Raw genomic sequence first — 17500 nt, forward strand, 5'->3', positions numbered from 1 at the left:
TGATTGTTTTTAGAAATTGATAGTTTTATTTATTTTTAATCTGACTGCATAAGAATTAAATGTCTGAAGTTAGAAGAGTGTAGTCAACTTCTAAAATTAGGAGACTTTCGTCACTCGCGTTTGTGCTCGCGAAGCTGCAGGTGCGGCTCATGAAAGTCCCCTAATTTCTTACTCCGCGTATACTACTAATGCACTGCACATCAATACAACCGTCCCCGCGCTCTGGCGATGAAAATTTGTCAGCATTTTTGGCTCGCGCTCACTCACAGGGGTACGTGAAAAGTGTCCTAATTTTTCAAGGCATCACGCACCACCCCGCAAAGCTCCGCGCCCCATATTAGAGGAACGCGCCTGCGTGTAACAGCTACGAGTGGCAACAGCGCGGAAAAACACTAACCCCCGAAAAAATACAGAGACCCGCGCCCACCAAGACGCATCAAGCGCTTGCGGACCGAAAACACCAAAACTCCAAAGGAGTTGGAGGTTTTCGATCCACTATCCACGCTACCGTCAAATTTCGCTTCCTTACTAGAAAGGTTGTGTCTGAGAAGACATGTGCTTTAATGGTAATGAATGTTAAACCGATTAACACTGTCCGTCTGATTTTTGAAATGTTATTGGTACTTAAAAATTGCCAGTGAATGCTATGAATGCTTTTCGACCCTATGAAAACAAGGTGGGAGGTTTTGAAGTGTGCCAATGATCAGAGACTGTGTAGGATGTCCCTGTCACTGCTACGAAGGAAAGTACTTTTGTGAGATTAGTTGTAGTTTCGGTAAGTTCCAACAAGTAAATTTGAATAAAGAAATGAAAAGATGTGTATGAACAAGTTCTCACCATTCATCAGACACAACCCTGGGCGCTACATACAGCAAAGGAGCCACAGAAAAAAGTAATTTGCACTGAACTGATTTCCATTGATACCACTCAGAACTCGGCCGGGAATTCTCCTAACTCGCTTTTTCCATCTCATCCCCAGAATTTTACAGGGAAGGGCAGTTGTGAATTTTCGAGGAGAATTTTCAAACTTAAAGTTTTATATGAAGGAGGTTCGTTTTCAGGCAAAGGTATAAGAAGCTATTTTTTCCCGAAGAATGTAAAGGGATTAGGGGTCGAAAGGACAGAAGGAAATGTTTACAAGTACCATCCTCTTTTCGCCATTGAAAAGAACACACTATTCGCAAAGAGTAGGGCATGGGGTTCCCGGTGTTGTGGTCTATCCTCTGTGGTGTATCATGGTTGGGAGGGTAAATGATAACTAACATACTAACTTCATCAAGCTACTCTAAAATCCAAAAAATCTAATGATACATGTATATGATATGACTGACTCGCTTACTTACGGACTCACACAAGACATAGTGCTGGCCAGACTGAGTATCACATCCTTTCTCGAAAACAAATGAACCCAAGTGACCTGTGGAGTGGCTTCATAGTTGGTAGGCCATGGGCTCGAATCGCGTTGAAGCCGCGGAATCTACATCGACAACGCGCTATGAAGTCACGTAGCAGAACGGTGGATACGTTGCGATTTGGTCGACATCCACCACCACAAGAACAATTAAAACCGTTTTCCAATTCGCCCGCAGGCGTTGGCACGGTTGCCCAAACTGAGCGAGAAGAGCTCGTTATGGACGAGCAGCGCAAAACCCCCAAAGGCTAGCGAACGAATTGACGCAATCCCCCAAAACCGCTACGAAACGTTTCCTCGCGCAATGGCGTATAACTTTGAGGCGCTTCAAGATCCAACAAAGCGCAAAATCCCTACAACCGACCCCATTTTTGAAAGGAGAGCATATGCAAGACTCTGTCTCTATGGTAGACACACTAGACCGTGAGCATTTGTGCCACGAAGACCCAAAAGAGCTGATAGCCCGCGCTTTGGGGGCAGCCATCGAAAAGGGTGCCGGAAAAATCCGCGAAGAATCAATGGTATATGGATTTATATACCGCACATATCACATACAGCTAGTGACGCTGACTTTATTCTTTTTTTCCCATTTGATTTTAGTAAGGCATTTGATTCTGTACCGCATGACATAGTTTGTCGAAAGTTAAGAAATTTAGAAATTAACCCCTATATTCATAATTGGATAGTCAATTTTCAAAAGGGTAGACAACAGAGGGTAGTTATAGATGGAATAAGCACTAGTCATCTCTCTATTAATAGGGGTATTCCCCAAGGGACTGTCATTGGCCCCACTCTTTTTTCGATTATGATAAATTACATAAAGGCAGTAAATCCATCTGGTAATCTTTTGGTTAAATATGCAGACGACATCTCCTTAAGTATACCAGTTGGCGCTAAATTAAGTCAAGCAGATAGCGAGAGATTAAGGTAAAATCTATAATGGAATGGGCATAAAATAATCGCATGAGTTTAAATGTAGGGAAAACATGGGGAATGTTAATGAAAGGGAAAACAGAAAAAGATCAACCCTGACCCTTTGAAATGTATTAAGCGCAAATCTAATTTAAAACTCTTAGGAGTTACTTTCGAGGATAATCCAGCCAACTAGGATACACATTTTGATTATATGTTATCCAAAGCTAGTTTTCCTCTCTACATTTTGCGTGCCTGCAAACACTATGAGTTTTCGGTTGACTACTTAGATCTTCTTCTTAAGTCGTTAATTCTTTCAATTTTTACTTATGCTATTGAGATTTGGGGTGGTGCTTTCTATAACAAATATCTTAGCCGTATTGATAAATTTTTTAATAGAGCTTTTAAATTAGGATATACAAAAGAATGTTATTCTGTTTTGAATATTTTATCTGAAAAGGATCGGCAGCTTTGGGAGAAAATTAAGTCTCCTGACAATCCCGGCACTTCATCACCTCTTACCGCCAACTAGGGATAGAGTTTTAAGAAATAGGGGCCACTCTTTCATTATACCAAGAATAAGGACTGAACGTTTTAAAAATAGTTTTATCAACAGAAATTTACTCAATTTTAGGTAGTTAGATACATATATATTTTTAAAATTGAAATTTGTAAACTGGACACGTCTGTTGTTTAGTGATGTTTTCATGTGTGTGTATAATAATAAAGACTATTATTATACAGTCTCGTGATGGTTTACAATTCTCTGAGAGACAGATCACCAACACCGAGGGTCTCCCGAGGACCTGGACCTGCTACGCAAGCAACAGCAGCAGCAGTGGTGCAATCAGCTTGCTGTGCTTTCAACTCTGGGTCCTATCACCTAAAACTGAACAAAAAGCACTTAAAGAAGAAAATCGCGCACGGAGAAAAGGTCCTTGTAGCCAAAAAGCAGGACTGTTGGTGTATTATGATCCTGTCCACACCAGACTTCAAGTATCTATGTACTGTGCTCCACAAACCATAAGTTACCGGTATTTTTTTTTAATTGAACAAGTAACAGAAGTTTACATTACACTTGAATACCAAGATACATATAAAAAGAAAAAGAAAACAAACGCAATTCCCACCCTAGTCAGAGTTTTTCTTATCTTACTAACAAGCACAGGAACTGAGTGAACAATCAAAAAAGGCGAATAAAGTAAATTGAATCATGTAAATTTCTCAACCTTGTATTTAAAGTTAATCTTATTAACAAAATCAGAGAAAATAATGGAGCTCTCTTTTAGCTTGTTTGAATAAATGTAATCCATCGTGTATAAGTTACCAGTATTTATTCAGTTAATGTATGTCAGTATCGCGTAGTATATATCAACGAGTTCACTCCCGGTTACCTTTGATTTCCAAGTCTTTCCTTTTGCTCTGTTTTCAGTTGTTTTTGACATCTTACTAATCTATTCACTTTCCTTTTGCCAAGCCGTCTCCATTTAGCCTCGCACCAGGCTTATACTGAAATTGAGGTAATTGGTCTCAATTATTTAGTACTTGAAATGTTCCCCCCAACCTGTCAAAGTTCCCCATGAATGGTGTAATGATATTCCGCAATGAGGAAATTCGGGAAAGACATTCTGAGAACGGGGACATTTATTTGCATTGCGGCGATGCCATGAGTCTACCCACATATATATACACCTAGATTTCATCATATTTCGCATGTTCTTTTTGCCTTTCATTGGTTCCCCGTTAAGTATAGAATTAGTTATATAATAGCATTACTAACTTTTAAGGTAATTCGTTTTTCTACAACAGCATATTTGCGTAACCTTATACAACTTAGACATAATGAACGTTCTTCTTTACGTTCAATGCATTCAGGGAGATTGTTGCAAGATTTTTCAGTAAGATTCAAGCATACATTAGAAGATAGAGCTTTCTCAGCGTCTGCCCCTAAAGACCTGGAATGCCCTGCCTGCAAACATTAGAAGTTAGAAGTCAGACAGACCTCAACACCTTCAAAACCATGTTAAAAACATTATTTTTGAGAGGCGTTCAGTAATATGTTACAGACGTTTGGTTAGTAGCTTTCTCTTTTTTTCATAATTGATTATGAATTGTATATATTGTAATATTGTTTCAAGGTTTCAATTTTTATATAGTCGGTTTTCATTTATTATTATTATTAGATTGTTGATGTATAATTTTATTACTGTGATGCGCTTTTGATCATATTTAGATATACAGTATTGTGAAAAAGTAATGAGAGCGAAATGCGCGAATTTCGTTCTTTGTCCCTGCGAACTTTCGACGAAATTTCGCTCGAAAGTTCGAGCGTCGTTTCGCGATGTTTCTAGCGTAATTTCGCTAAAACAAAGAGAGAAAATTCGCCGCATTTTCGAGCCCAGCGCGAAAATTCGCTAAAACAAAGAGAGAAAATTCGCTCTAAAAACAAAGAGAGAAAATTCGCCGCATTTTCGAGACCATGCAGCGCGAAAAACCAAAAGCGTAATTTCGCTTGTTGTACGCAAAATTTCGTAGTGTGGTTTGTAAAGGTCGATCACATATCGATCGGCTATTCAGGTTTGTAAACAACTGCAGTCACTTTGACAGCACTTTGATGATCAGTACATGTATTTTGGAAATAGTTCAGTAGTTGTGTCCGTTTCAATTCTCTACAAAATTCGCCCTTTGTAATGTGTTTTTATTCATCTTTCTCGGCAGAGAAGACTCCACAAAACATATGCAATTTCAATCCTTTGGTTGTGAGGACAAGTTACTGTTGTCAACAATGCAAAGCCTGTAAATATAGAAGAGCCGGCGAGTGTTATCTAGTAGTGTCACAGCGGCAAAAATGGTTCCCGGGTCTACATTTGTATTACACCAGAAGTGTTTATTGACATGATGTCTTATACATATGAAGAGCTTACTTACCAATTTTCGGGATAACTGTTAACCTTTTGGCAGGCGCCGGGCAAGTCACCGCAGTGAAAAAAACATCAATGATCCATTTCCATTCGATGAGAAACTTTGAATTCAGCGGTAAAAGACTTTTACATATATGATAGCTTAAAAGCCTTGCGTGATCGCAGCTTCTTTGTTATTTTTTTGACCAGGGGAGAGCACTGTACGATGCCTTTCGACTTTCATTCTACACATGTGTGAGTTGTCAAGTTTTTGTCACGACAGCAACAGGCCAGAGTGTATTAAAACGAGCTGTGATCTGGTATGACTTGGGACTCCAATTTTCGCTCGGAATATCGGAACAAATTATCAGTGAATGCGAATTTTCGCTCGAAATTTCGGAACGAATTGTCGGTCAAAGCGAATTTTCGCTCGAAATTTCGGAACGAATTGTCGGTCAAAGCGAATTTTCACTCAAAGCGAATTTTCGCTCGAAAATTCGCGTCATCTACAACAATAGGCAATGCGAAAATTCGGCGAATTTTCTGCGAACTTTCGCGCTGGACAAAAATTCGCCATTTTTCGTCGAAAAGCCCCGAAATTCGCGCATTTCGTCGAATTACGTTCTCATTACTTTTTCACAATACTGTAGAAAGCGCAATATAAGCATTAAACATCATCATCATCATCATCATCATTATTATAAAGTTTCAACTTCATGTTCTGGCTGCTTTCATTGCCGTCTTTTCTTCTGTTAGGCGAGTCATAACAAATGACCAAAGGCTAACAGAATTATCTCTTCTTTACATTTCCAACACTTTCCTCAATATCCTTGCAGTTCTCAACAAGGCAGTTTTTTGCATTACTCCAACATTGAATGGTATCCCTAGCTTTCCAATCCACTTATCAAATCCTTTGGTGACACTTCCAAGGGCTCCTATCACTGCAGGTACGACTTCTACCATTTTCAGTTTCCACAGTCTTCCGATCTCTCTCTTAAAGTCCTGGTATTTTTCGACATTTTTCCCTTTCTTTTTCCCCTCTCTTACATCAGCTGGTACAGCAATATCGATGATTATCCCCTTTCGCTCGTTCTTGTCACTTTACAATTATAATTATGTCTGGTCTTCTTGCCTCTATCACATTGTCACACTGAACATTAATATCCCACAAAACTTTGACTTCATTTTCAACTACTCCTTCTGCATGGGACATGTTCATACCACTTTTCCGCATGCTCCCACCCATTCTTCTTACAAAAATCCCAATGGACTAGTTTCCTTGCTACATTGTCGTGTCGTCTCTTATATTCATTCTCTCTGAGCCAATTTCTCACATCCACATACTAAGTGTTGCACGCTTTCACATTTTTTTCCACATAATCTACACAGGGGGCTTTCACTGGTGTTATCGATATAGTGCTTTACATAGTTTGTCCTGATGGCCTGTTCCTGTGCAGCACATAACAATGCTTCTGTCCCAATCTTCAGATCACATTTGGATAACAATTGCCAAGTTTTATTCTTATCAACATTATCTGGCATTTCCCTGATTAACTGTCCATACATTTTCTTTTCAGTCCAGTTTTGTTTAAGATCTTGTTCTATCTGTTTTTTAAATTCTCGACTCGTTAAAGTATCTTCCGTATTGATTGTCTCAGCTGCATAAACTCCCTTATTATTATTATTATTATTATTATTATTATTATTATTATTATTATTGTACACGGTGTTTTTTTTCCGCGAAAAACCTGCTTTTTCGCTTACTCTCGGTGATTCAATTTTCTTTTACTCTATTTTAAAGGGAAACTGTCACGAGAAGCGCATGCGCTAGCGTCTTGTGAAAACTTGAAAAGTGTTAGGTTAACTTTTTTCAAGTTGAATCGACAAATTTAAAATGGTGTCCACTGGGGAGGGCCATGGTGGACAAAGGAGAAACTCCGGCGAATATACGTGACTCACGCGTGAATCCATGGTGGCGGCTAGACTTTTTCCGTGGGCTGGAGAGCAAACAAACTCGAGCATGCGCAGTTCATGACAGTGCCCCCTTAATCTCCTGTGGAAAGCCACTAATTCATGCATGAAAAGAAAAAAAATGCACAATTGTTCCAACGCGGGATTGAGCAACTATTCATGAAAAAAGTCAGAAAAAAAGCAAAAAAACAACTGAAATTAACATAAATGTTGTATTCTTCACAAAAAGCTTGTGCGTCGAAATTAAAAAGCAAACGGCCTGGATTAACCTCTCCGATAAAATTGTCTTTTGTTCGTCCCATGAGAAATCCAACCTCTGTTGTTAAGTTTCTTTAATTAAGCAGCACCACAAACAAATCAAGAATTACCGGGTATCTTATTCAAAAAACAAAAATAGTATTTCTCTCAACGTTGTCTGGATAGCAGATACTATTGCGACGTTTTTGTTCAGAACCAGTGTATGCATTTGGATGGTCTCTAAGGAGAAGACGGCCAATCTGTGATCCTCCGTAAACCAAACTGACTGAGAACATTAGGATGTGTGCTGCCAAGCTTAAAAGAAAGAAAGCAAAGTTGATTTAACAAATTTAAATGCACCAGTAATTTATCCTATCGGCGAAAACTGGAATATTACTAGTCATGAAAAATCCTCGAAGTCGCAAGGGACGGATCAAACATTGCAGGAAACTCGGCAAAATCGCCCGGGATACCGCCATGGCCCTTCATGATAAATTTAGTATAAGAGAGCTCGACGAAATTCATGGACATTTCATGTATAACGAAGAAAATGATGCCATCGAACAAGTTCTAAAACTACCAGATGCAACAGTTTGTGATGTCGAAGAAAGTAGGGAAAGCACCAAACGAAGCATTTGTCTGCCATATATCAACGAAGACGACAAACGATTTCCTAAATGCAGGAAACATGAAAGCGATTACACTAGCTTACCCAGAATTAATGAACAGAGAAACAATTCAGTTGTGAATTCATCTTGGCTTGAAATACAAGATGTATCCGTTATCAGCTGGAAAAAGGCTTTGGATGTTCTGGGAGACAAAAAGGGAATGCCTCACCAAAAAACACGAAGCTCCGAGGGAAGACCGTGAAACCTAGAATTGGTAACAGTTCTTTTGTCAAAAAGTGTGTTGATCTCTTCTTCTATGACCTTGTAAAGTCTCAACTCCAAAACGTCTTATGGTAAAATTACCGTCATTCTCAGGATGCCAAAAAACAGTCAAGCTAACGGACTTCATTTCCAAAGATCTGCGTCGGGTGTTTGATAAATTAAAAGTTTACCATCCGAACTACAGAGGCAAACGGACGATTTTCGTTGCGCAAACACGCTAGACAATGCCCAAACGCAATCGCAACTGCTATTAAAGGTGACTGCACACAGTTTTTAAGTACTCATACTTCCATTTCTGTCATACTATGAGTCATTTAGTTTTCGCCTGGAAGGTCAAACTTGGTCACTAATAAGTACTACAATATTTTTGATAGTCCATGTGTACTGCAGGTTGTTACCAAGGTAACGTATCACGGTAACACATTATACTTACAAAAGGGGCTATGTCACGCAAAAGATGTAATTTTCCGGCCCATAAAATGCCCAAAAAGTAGAATGAAACACTGCAATAACCACTTAGAACTGCTGAGCAACATAGATATAATACAACAAAAGGAAAGAGAAGCATGGATGTACAAAGGTGGACAAGATTGAAACGGATTGCATTTGAGTAATCTTGAAAAAAGTCGGGCCGACTTTTTTCAAGTTCAAGGCAAATCGCTTCGGTAAAGGTCCTTTTTGTTCAGAATCATCTTGTTTGTAATGTAACGATAATTTTATCAGCAAAGGAATTCCACATCACCATTTTCGAGTTTTAAACTCGTGATTAACTAAAGATTTTCCCGAAACACACTAAAATAACGTGACACAGCCCCTTTAAAACAGTAGAAATAAAGTCCTTATAAATACTACTATGATCAAAAAATAATTTCCTTTATTTCTTCAGGTTGTGAAAGCGTGTTCTCTTAACACCTGACTGGCAAAATTTCTTATTTTGAGTGTAAGTTTTGGGTTTCACGGTCCGCCCTTTCCCACCTTCCAAAACTAACCGATTGGACGTCAGAGGGTTAGGCTCGAATTCCGCCGCTCACTCGAGTTCGGGTATAGTTTGATCTAGGGAAAGTGACTTTATTTACTCACCAGCCTTAAAACTTTCAGCGTGTAAACGCAACGTATTTTGTATACAAAACGCGATTTTAGAAATCTGAAATCCCTTGGTTCACTTAGTGTTTAGTTAACCCAGTTTTGAAATCCAAAGAAAAAGAAGAATTCTTTTTTGGTCGTAGTAGCACTTTAAGGGCAGTTACATGTATCATATAATATGAACAGACTAGACGATTCATTTGTAGTCGTAAATACTTTAATTTCAAATTTGTGCCAAATTTAATTACAGATTTGAGAGAAATTTGGAAAAACAACCAAAGCTGTTATTTTGAGCGAATGCGCATGTTGTCCTCGTCCTCAGCCTGACCCGCGTATTTTTGCTTGTGGCCAGAGCGCTGACCAAAAGAAAAGCAGACTCTTGCGACGAGAATGCTGGGTTTTACTTCTAAAGCACCACGACGTTCACGCAATAGGAGCGAATTTACACCGCATGACGCTTTTGTTGACGTTTTAGGCCGGGCTGAAATTTCTCTTAATATCATTACTGACCTCTCCCCTTTAATTTTCTTTTCTGTCAAGTTGTTGATGCCAACGATGATTACTTAAATAAGACGCAATTTCTTTAATGCTGGTAGTACCTCACGTTTGCTGTACAATCCATAGTTTCGTCTTTGCTACATTAAATACAACTTAATTAAAATCACAAACATTGCACACTTGTAAATGGATTGTCTGCTCGTGGTCAAAGCTGCTTGCCTGCAGAGGGGATCACAAAATGCTAAAAAAATGTCGTTATACATCCAAACAACTTGGCTTGGGTCTTTCAGCTTTATTGTTTTCAAATTCATATTCTCCTGAGTAAACGTGACAGTTGAACGCCCGCTGTTCTCGCAACTTTATTGAACAATTTTTGCATGCAACGGCATTGGAGTCGCACCCACCTCTGCCGTAATAAAGTTAGAAGCTGTAAGTTGGAAAAATCATAGAAGAAAATCAGAATCTTCTGAAATTCGCTAAGAGACAATTTGGTCCAAAGATGCCCGAAAGATAAAGGTGACGCCGTTTAGAAGTTAACGTTGTGACGTCATGAATGCACGAGGCTTAAATAAACTAGATCCCAGTCTCCCCTATTTCCAGCTCTTTTAAACACTCAAGTGTCTTTTAAGGACGTTCGCGCGAAAATATTCCCACATTGAAATTTGTTTCATTTCTCGCCTGAAGCAAGGTTATAAATTACTTATTCCAAAAAGGAAAAAAAATCGGAGGGTCACGGACTCTGTTTCGGAGAAAAAGGCAAGGGAAAATGCCCTGATTTCGATAGATAGGTCATCATAACGGGATGTAGCCTCATCTACTCATCCGTCGAAAATCATAAAAAAAATATGTTAGAGTGAAGGTTTCTGTGCATAGAAATATAGGAGTGGGTTTTTTAGATAATTATATTTCTCTGGGGACGTCGTAAACAATAGAGTTAATCCTCAACGAGCGTATTCGCAGGCGCTACCCGTTGTAACTACTTCCGGAACACAGGACACAAGGGTTGATTACCATTTACCAAACAAATCCGGAAATTTCGGTTAAAATGTAAATGGTAAGCCTATTTTGGTCTTCCCACACGGAAAATTTCCGGAGAAAACGGGATTTCTTGAAAGGTAGTCCACAAGGAATTTCCAAACGGAAAACGTCTTTACCATTTGCATTCTCCCATGATTTTGCCTCCCTCCAGACTCCCTCGGTAAACTTAAACGAATTTTGTAAATGGTACACACCGATCCCAACTGAATTTCCCATTCGGGAGTTTTTACTTACCATTTGAAAAAACCTAGTACTAACCGGTTTCTGCTTGTAAATGGTAAACAATCAAGGAAAAAAAAAATTAAAAAGATAACTTCTGACATTGTGATTTTTTTCATTTTATCATATTTTGTAGATTGTAAGAAGAGCAAGTGATTCGTGTCTTAAAAAATAGGGGTCACCGATGATCTAAACGAGTAAAATCGATGTGACGTTGCGAAGCTCTTGGAAAATTCAGTTTGTCACGATTTTGCGTGACCTGTCGGGGAAGGACTGGAACCCAAGACAAGATCGATGAAAGTTTTTTCCAAAAAAACATTTCTCGAGCATAGCAACGAAGTTTCCAGCCGGAGTTATCTTTATTTGCTTAGTGTTTTGTATTATATCTCTCCAATAAATATAATCGAGTGGATTAGGAAGAAAAGATAATTTGCTCTATTTTCATGAAAGTAAAGGAAAAGAACTTCAAAAACATGCATTCATTTTGAACTAAGAAGTTCGTAACGTAATAAAAACATTTTAAAAAACCAAAATCATTACATTACGCAACGTCGCTGAGTAAAACTATTAAACCTTCCTCAATTTTTCAAAACTTTCAGTCTTGAGTCTTGAGTGAGGCTACAGCACTTGGCTAAGTAGCCTGACTTCTGGCTGTTATACACAAAAGTTATGCACAAACAATTAGCGTGAACGTCCTAAAGAGATGTTGGACGTGAATTAATTAACGAGTCATAGGAATTTTAAACAGTTGAAAGGAAAGCCCGAAAAATCCAGGCTTTGCAACTGCTTAAGCTCCTCATTTAACTGCCATGATCTTTCCAACTTTCATTTCATTCTATTCCGCAGGTCATATATATGAAACTTCATATATTCCAGGATATCCTAACGACAGAAGCTATTGAAAAAGGAGACTTCGAGTTGCCTTCGACTGCATGTGGTCAGCCTCTTGTCTGTATCGTGCGAAGGAAGTTATACTTTGTATGGTGCTCAGCTTTCCTCACGCAGGAATCTTTCCTTTTCAGGTTGTGAGATCCTATCGCCAGAAATAACTGAGAAAAAGTGTAGTCGCTAAGGAAAAGTCCAACTTCAGGATGACCGATGATGATGGTGCCGACCAACTTCAGGATGACCGAGTTACAAGAATTCGCCAAGATATGCAGCCCAGCAAAAGGAAAATCCTCGAGGTCGAATTGGTCTTCACGCATTGTTTAATTTTCCGCCCCACAAATAATGCACTTTGACCTGAATTAAGTTTTTATTTTTTTTATATATTCTTTACTCAGATAGTCAGTCAGGAATGTTTCTTGACAAGCCTCCGTAGCTTTTCTCTCTTGTTTTTGTTATGATGCTTTTTCCAGGGTTTGTAAGGGACTGCGGTTTCGGAGGTGGCTTCACCAGCATCGCCTCCAAGCGCCATTGGACCTCGAAGAATTCCACGAGTAAAAACACGAACGTGTTGCTTGCAAGAGAATAAAAAAAGAAAAAAAGCGATAGTTAATACATACAGATACTTAACTACGCTCCTGGCCAAAAGGTTTAGGGCCACACCCCTCTTCACTCCTTATTGGAGCAGATTACTTCAGTCAAGCCTAATTCCCACCCACAACTACAGCCTCACAAAGTTTGTTCCCCAGCCTCCGGCCAAGAACAATGTTGAAGACCATACCTTGCCCAACATTCTTCATCAGTGTTAAAGCTCAAAGACTCAACGTTGTTCAGGGAGAAAAGGTTTCAATGCAAAACGACAAAGTGTACCCATTATTTTAGCCACGATTACAGCTTACAAATTCAACTCCAGTAAACAACAAGGAAGAGTCTAAGGCAGAAATGTAACCAACGGCAGTTCAAGATTACACTAATTCGTGAATCATATGTAGATTGACTGTTCCCAATTGTCTATGACCCATAGAAATCTGCTCAAAGTTCTACTTTGTCCCTCTTTGTCTATCTCAGTTTTACTTCCTTTTCTGGAAGACTCAGTTCTTGAAAGCTTAGCAACTTTTTCAAGTTAACTTCTGTCATGATAATTTCCTAACTCAACTCAATCGCCCAGGATAGAAGACTATCATTATACCGTCATTACACCGAGGCGTCCAAGGCAGATCGTCTCCTCTTTAGTCAGTCAAAAGATCAAAAGTCTGCATATTAAAATCATGTAACCGATGGCAAGCCATTTTTTAACCACCTTGGTGCTAGGATCGACTAGAAAACAATGCTGCAGAAACCGATGTTTCTCAAGTGGTATGTACGCGCAGCAAATTAATGATTTGACAAACGCTGGAAACTTTTCCCGCGCAGCAAAACAATGCCGGACACATTACTCTCGAAAGACACTACTTTTCTTAGTTAGAAAAGATATTGTAATAGCTTTTTATTATCTAGATACTGATGAAATACTAGGATTTTCCTTTTTCTAAAAAATCATACATTCACCGCGCGCAGTAAAGTAATATCTCACACTCTTCCGCTGCGCTCACTCGTGAGGGATACTATCAGCATTCGAAGATAAAATTCGCATCCCCGCGCAGCCATGTAATATCCTCTATATCACCTCTTATGTTCTTCAGGCCTGGATGATGTTTCTTGAGCCATAAAATGTGTTTTTCTTTTATATTTTCATTACATTATATTTGTTTTCAGAAGGCATTTTAGAGCGTATACCTTTATTATACATATTAACAACTAATCACAGTGCCTGTAGTATTTCTTATAGAGCGGTTTTCAATTGAGTGTCGAAAGTAATTAACGAATTGCTTTGGTTTTGCATTACTTCACTCAGTGATTGGTTCAAAGTTCTCGCGCCACTTTTTCAACCAACCAGAAATGAAACCAAAAACCAATCGCGACTCGCGCGTGCACATTTTCTCGCGCGCCGACGGTCGGCTACGTGTATTACTTCGAGTTCTGATTGGTTTAGTGCATTGTCTCCGTCCTTTTTGATCGGCCAAAGTAATTACTTTAGTTTTGGTGTTACGATACTCGATTGAAACTCGCTCTAAATAATTGCATGATTCAACTTTTGGTTGGTTGTGATTAACAATAAAAAAATAATATATCTTGTACAAATCTCTAGGAAATACCTGTTTGAAGAAATCCTTATCCACTTCATTTACCTGAAAAAAGGACTTTCTTTGTGAACATTTTACTAACTAGTCGCTCCGTGAGCGTAAACTGGGTTGCCTGTAGTGCATGTTACACGAAAACAGAGGGCACTGAGTTGGGTGACATTGAAGGCGCTGAAGCTGGTTTCCCAAAAGGTAATGCTGGCTGGGCCACTCCGAAAAAACAAAAATTAAAAACACCCAAGGAATCCACCCATCCGCCCAGGCCATGGGATCGAGCTCAAATGCGGCATAATTCTCATCATCCCCAGAGCTGCTCAGTCCGGAAACGAAACACTACTTATGTTTGAAACAGCTTCTTGTTTGTAAACAATTGTTGCATAAATTAAATTTGACCAAGAACGCAAAAATTTACCTAAATGCGAAGTAGATAAGCTTAGAGAAATATTGTTGGCTTCCCAAATAAACTCCATTTTACACTAGAATGACTAAACAAATATTTTCTGACGTGCAAAACTACGGCTACCTAAAAATCATTTGAAGGAAAGAACACTTGAAATACCAAATGGCTAAAAATTCTTGTCATCTTTATAAAAACAACCATTATATCAAATATCAACCCACATATGCACAACGATCAATCCACAAAGACAGACAAATCTCCCAAAAAGCCTTTCCAGCCAAGAATTTTATTAAAACTTCCCATTTCATTGCGTACGTTCAAACAATCGGCACACGCCGTGTCAAAAACCACACGCAACTAAATAAATTTCCCACCAGTGTTCAGGTTCAATTTTAAAGCTGACATTCATATTATTTCATTCAACGGAGAAATGGTAAATAGAGATGGTAGCGTCGGGTAGACTTTAAATTAAGGATGATTACGGTGGAACTGAGATAAATTATGAAGAAATCTCTTACAAGACATTAAATCACCGCTTTCACTGTCAGTCGTCTTCATCTTTGCCGAGTCTAGTATACAAAAAAATGATGAGATGGTTCAAGCACTACAGAGTTTACAGCACACCTGCTTGGGAGCTTTGTCTTTTCCCTTGGATTTCTTGTTTTCAAATTCAATCAGTTTCTGCAATTTATGTCCCATTTGTTGAAAAAGGGCTTCATCCTCTCCAGGCGGTGCAATACAGTATAGCAGTTTGCCCTGAGAAGAAAATTAAGGTCAATGTCCAAACTTACAGGATGGGTGCCTAGAGAGTAAAGCGATCTTCAAGAATACATCCAGCCAGTTGAAAGTAACAGTCCCATGACAGGCAATTCACGCATCACAGCCACAAACGGCTGCCCTTTTAGCAATAGATTTGGCTCTTTGGTAATGTAGACTAAAATGCAGTCAGTGGCTTGCTTATCGCCCTTTCCTACAGTTAGAGACTGAATTGCAAAGAGTGCAAAGGTTGGACCCATGCATCACCTCAGAGCACAGCACCACTGCCAGATGGAATAAGCTAGGAGTCAATTTTGATGAGCGAACAAAACCGGAGTACCTTGAGAAAAACTCTTGGAGTTAGAATGACATCAACAAATTTCCAGCCACATACGAGTGCAGGATTTGATCCAGGGTTCGCAGAGGTGAGAGGCACAAGCGTTCCACAGGGCCATACTCACTCCCCTTGTTGGTAACGTTAAATAAGGGCAGTTGAAATTTTGTACCTTAACATAATCTTTCAGGATGTAGCGAGCAGACCTTGATCCATCAGGTATGCCATGGGATGTCATAAAACCTCTCATATCTGGGGAACGTTCACACAAAAAAGGGTGTGTCAAGTAAACGTAATGTTAGAAAACGTGAATTAAGCAATGCAGGGACAATGTGACACCACAATGGTATTAATGCAAATTGACACAGACGGTGATTACAACTCTCAACAAAATGGAGACTTTAATCACCCAAGACAGCTAAAATGCAATACTGGCATCTCTCAAGGTCTTGTTAGATATCATGCAGACTGGACACTTTTAGCAGCACTTATAGTAAAGGTCGTTTGTATACTTGTTTGCCCACATTGAAGTTGATGAAAAAATTATAAGATTTGTGAAGAAATTGGAGGAATGCATATGACACCTCGAAATATCAAAGTGTTACATGTACTTTTCCTGCCAAAAGTCCACAGTCAGCATCAGAAACAATTTTTTTGGTGCTCCTATTTGAAAGGAATGCTTGGGATTGTGAAATAAAAGGTTCCACCCACGCTACTTACATCCATAAGCAGAGAGCAGTTCATCAGCAAAAGGAGCTCTGTCTTGTTCTTCTTCCTCACTTGGCTGTGTTATGCTGATGCCATAAACTGCTTCAAGAATATTACGAGGAATCCTCTGACACAAGTAAATACAGTTAAGGATAGGTATTATAGCTCTTTAAGCAAAATTCACTATTCAAATTACATATGTTGGCACTTCCCAGAAAAAAATGAAAGAAATTGAGTGATACAAGCCCGACAACCAATGAGGATACAATCACATTTCTTTTAAAAGGGGGGTTTATTGCACTAGAAAATGCACACAGAAAGCTTCAGAACTTTCAAGAATTAGGTACCACTTTATAGGAACAAAATTAATACATGTATGTTCATCAAATACCAAATAAATTTTACCAAAAGATTAGTGATCAAACATTTTGTTAACAACTCATTAGTAGGGATGTCGACTGACATAAATCTGCAAAACTTCCATGGGAGAAAACGCATTTGCAACCATGTTCAAATGACAATCATTTTGTATTCAAATTATAAAGGATATAAGAGAGACTGGGGGAACATGGTCTCTCATCTGGTCAATAGGCAGAATTCCATTTAGGATCATGTCAGCTTTAGTAGAGACGAATGATGGGAACACTAGTCCTGGGCAATCACACAGTAATATCTCATTATTCACATAGAGGGTCTGAAAAAACAAAAACAAAATTACTATAAATAAAACTGACAGGATGGCGAGATAGCATATTATCCAAAGACAAAAAACATTTATTGAAGACTCTGCTGATAACTTCATGCAGCTTTTTCAAATTTTAGCCAATGCCATTTAACAACAGTCTTGCTTGTGGTTACCGCACACACTCTCTTGAACTTGAATAATCTTATTTAATTAAGATATCAGATTAAAATCTATGAAGTTACTGGGAATCTATGTACCTGGAAGTGCTTTGTTCGTCCTGGAGTAACAGATACAGCAACCTTCTTATCATTCAAAAGGGTATTAATTGTGGAGCTTTTCCCTACATTGGGATATCCAACCTGTAAAAAACGACATCTGCAAAGGTTAGTAAAC

The 17500-nt window shown here is 38.9% G+C and overlaps 2 protein-coding genes and 1 long non-coding RNA gene across 4 annotated transcripts in view; 1 reads left to right on the forward strand and 2 right to left on the reverse strand.

Annotated features, from left to right (window-relative positions):
* Nucleotides 1-824, forward strand: part of LOC137997398 (5'-3' exoribonuclease 1-like) — a 51098-nt gene extending 50274 nt beyond the window's left edge. Inside the window, exon 43 of one of the 2 annotated variants that reach the window (XM_068843367.1) lies at nt 1-824. This exon is cut by the window's left edge and continues 591 nt beyond it. The gene's annotated coding sequence lies outside the window, so the exon portion shown is untranslated. The other variant, XM_068843366.1, reaches the window with a different exon arrangement.
* LOC137997399 (uncharacterized) overlaps nt 1-5384 on the reverse strand; it is a 21728-nt gene extending 16344 nt beyond the window's left edge. The window contains exons 1-2 of the long non-coding RNA XR_011122464.1: nt 5252-5384; nt 3718-3832 (exon numbers count right to left, since the gene is read on the reverse strand). This is a non-coding gene — a long non-coding RNA (uncharacterized lncRNA). The remainder of the gene's footprint in view (nt 1-3717; nt 3833-5251) is intronic.
* A 7046-nt stretch (nt 5385-12430) lies between these two features.
* Nucleotides 12431-17500, reverse strand: part of LOC137997400 (large subunit GTPase 1 homolog) — a 17502-nt gene continuing 12432 nt past the window's right edge. Inside the window, exons 10-16 of the mRNA XM_068843368.1 lie at nt 17365-17466; nt 16973-17116; nt 16435-16558; nt 15887-15966; nt 15249-15380; nt 14240-14272; nt 12431-12618 (exon numbers count right to left, since the gene is read on the reverse strand). Coding sequence (XP_068699469.1) covers nt 12451-12618; nt 14240-14272; nt 15249-15380; nt 15887-15966; nt 16435-16558; nt 16973-17116; nt 17365-17466 — 783 coding nt within the window. The 3' untranslated portion in view covers nt 12431-12450. The remainder of the gene's footprint in view (nt 12619-14239; nt 14273-15248; nt 15381-15886; nt 15967-16434; nt 16559-16972; nt 17117-17364; nt 17467-17500) is intronic.

The sequence above is a fragment of the Montipora foliosa genome, chromosome 3 (assembly GCF_036669935.1).
Source record: "Montipora foliosa isolate CH-2021 chromosome 3, ASM3666993v2, whole genome shotgun sequence".
Lineage (NCBI taxonomy): Eukaryota > Metazoa > Cnidaria > Anthozoa > Scleractinia > Acroporidae > Montipora > Montipora foliosa.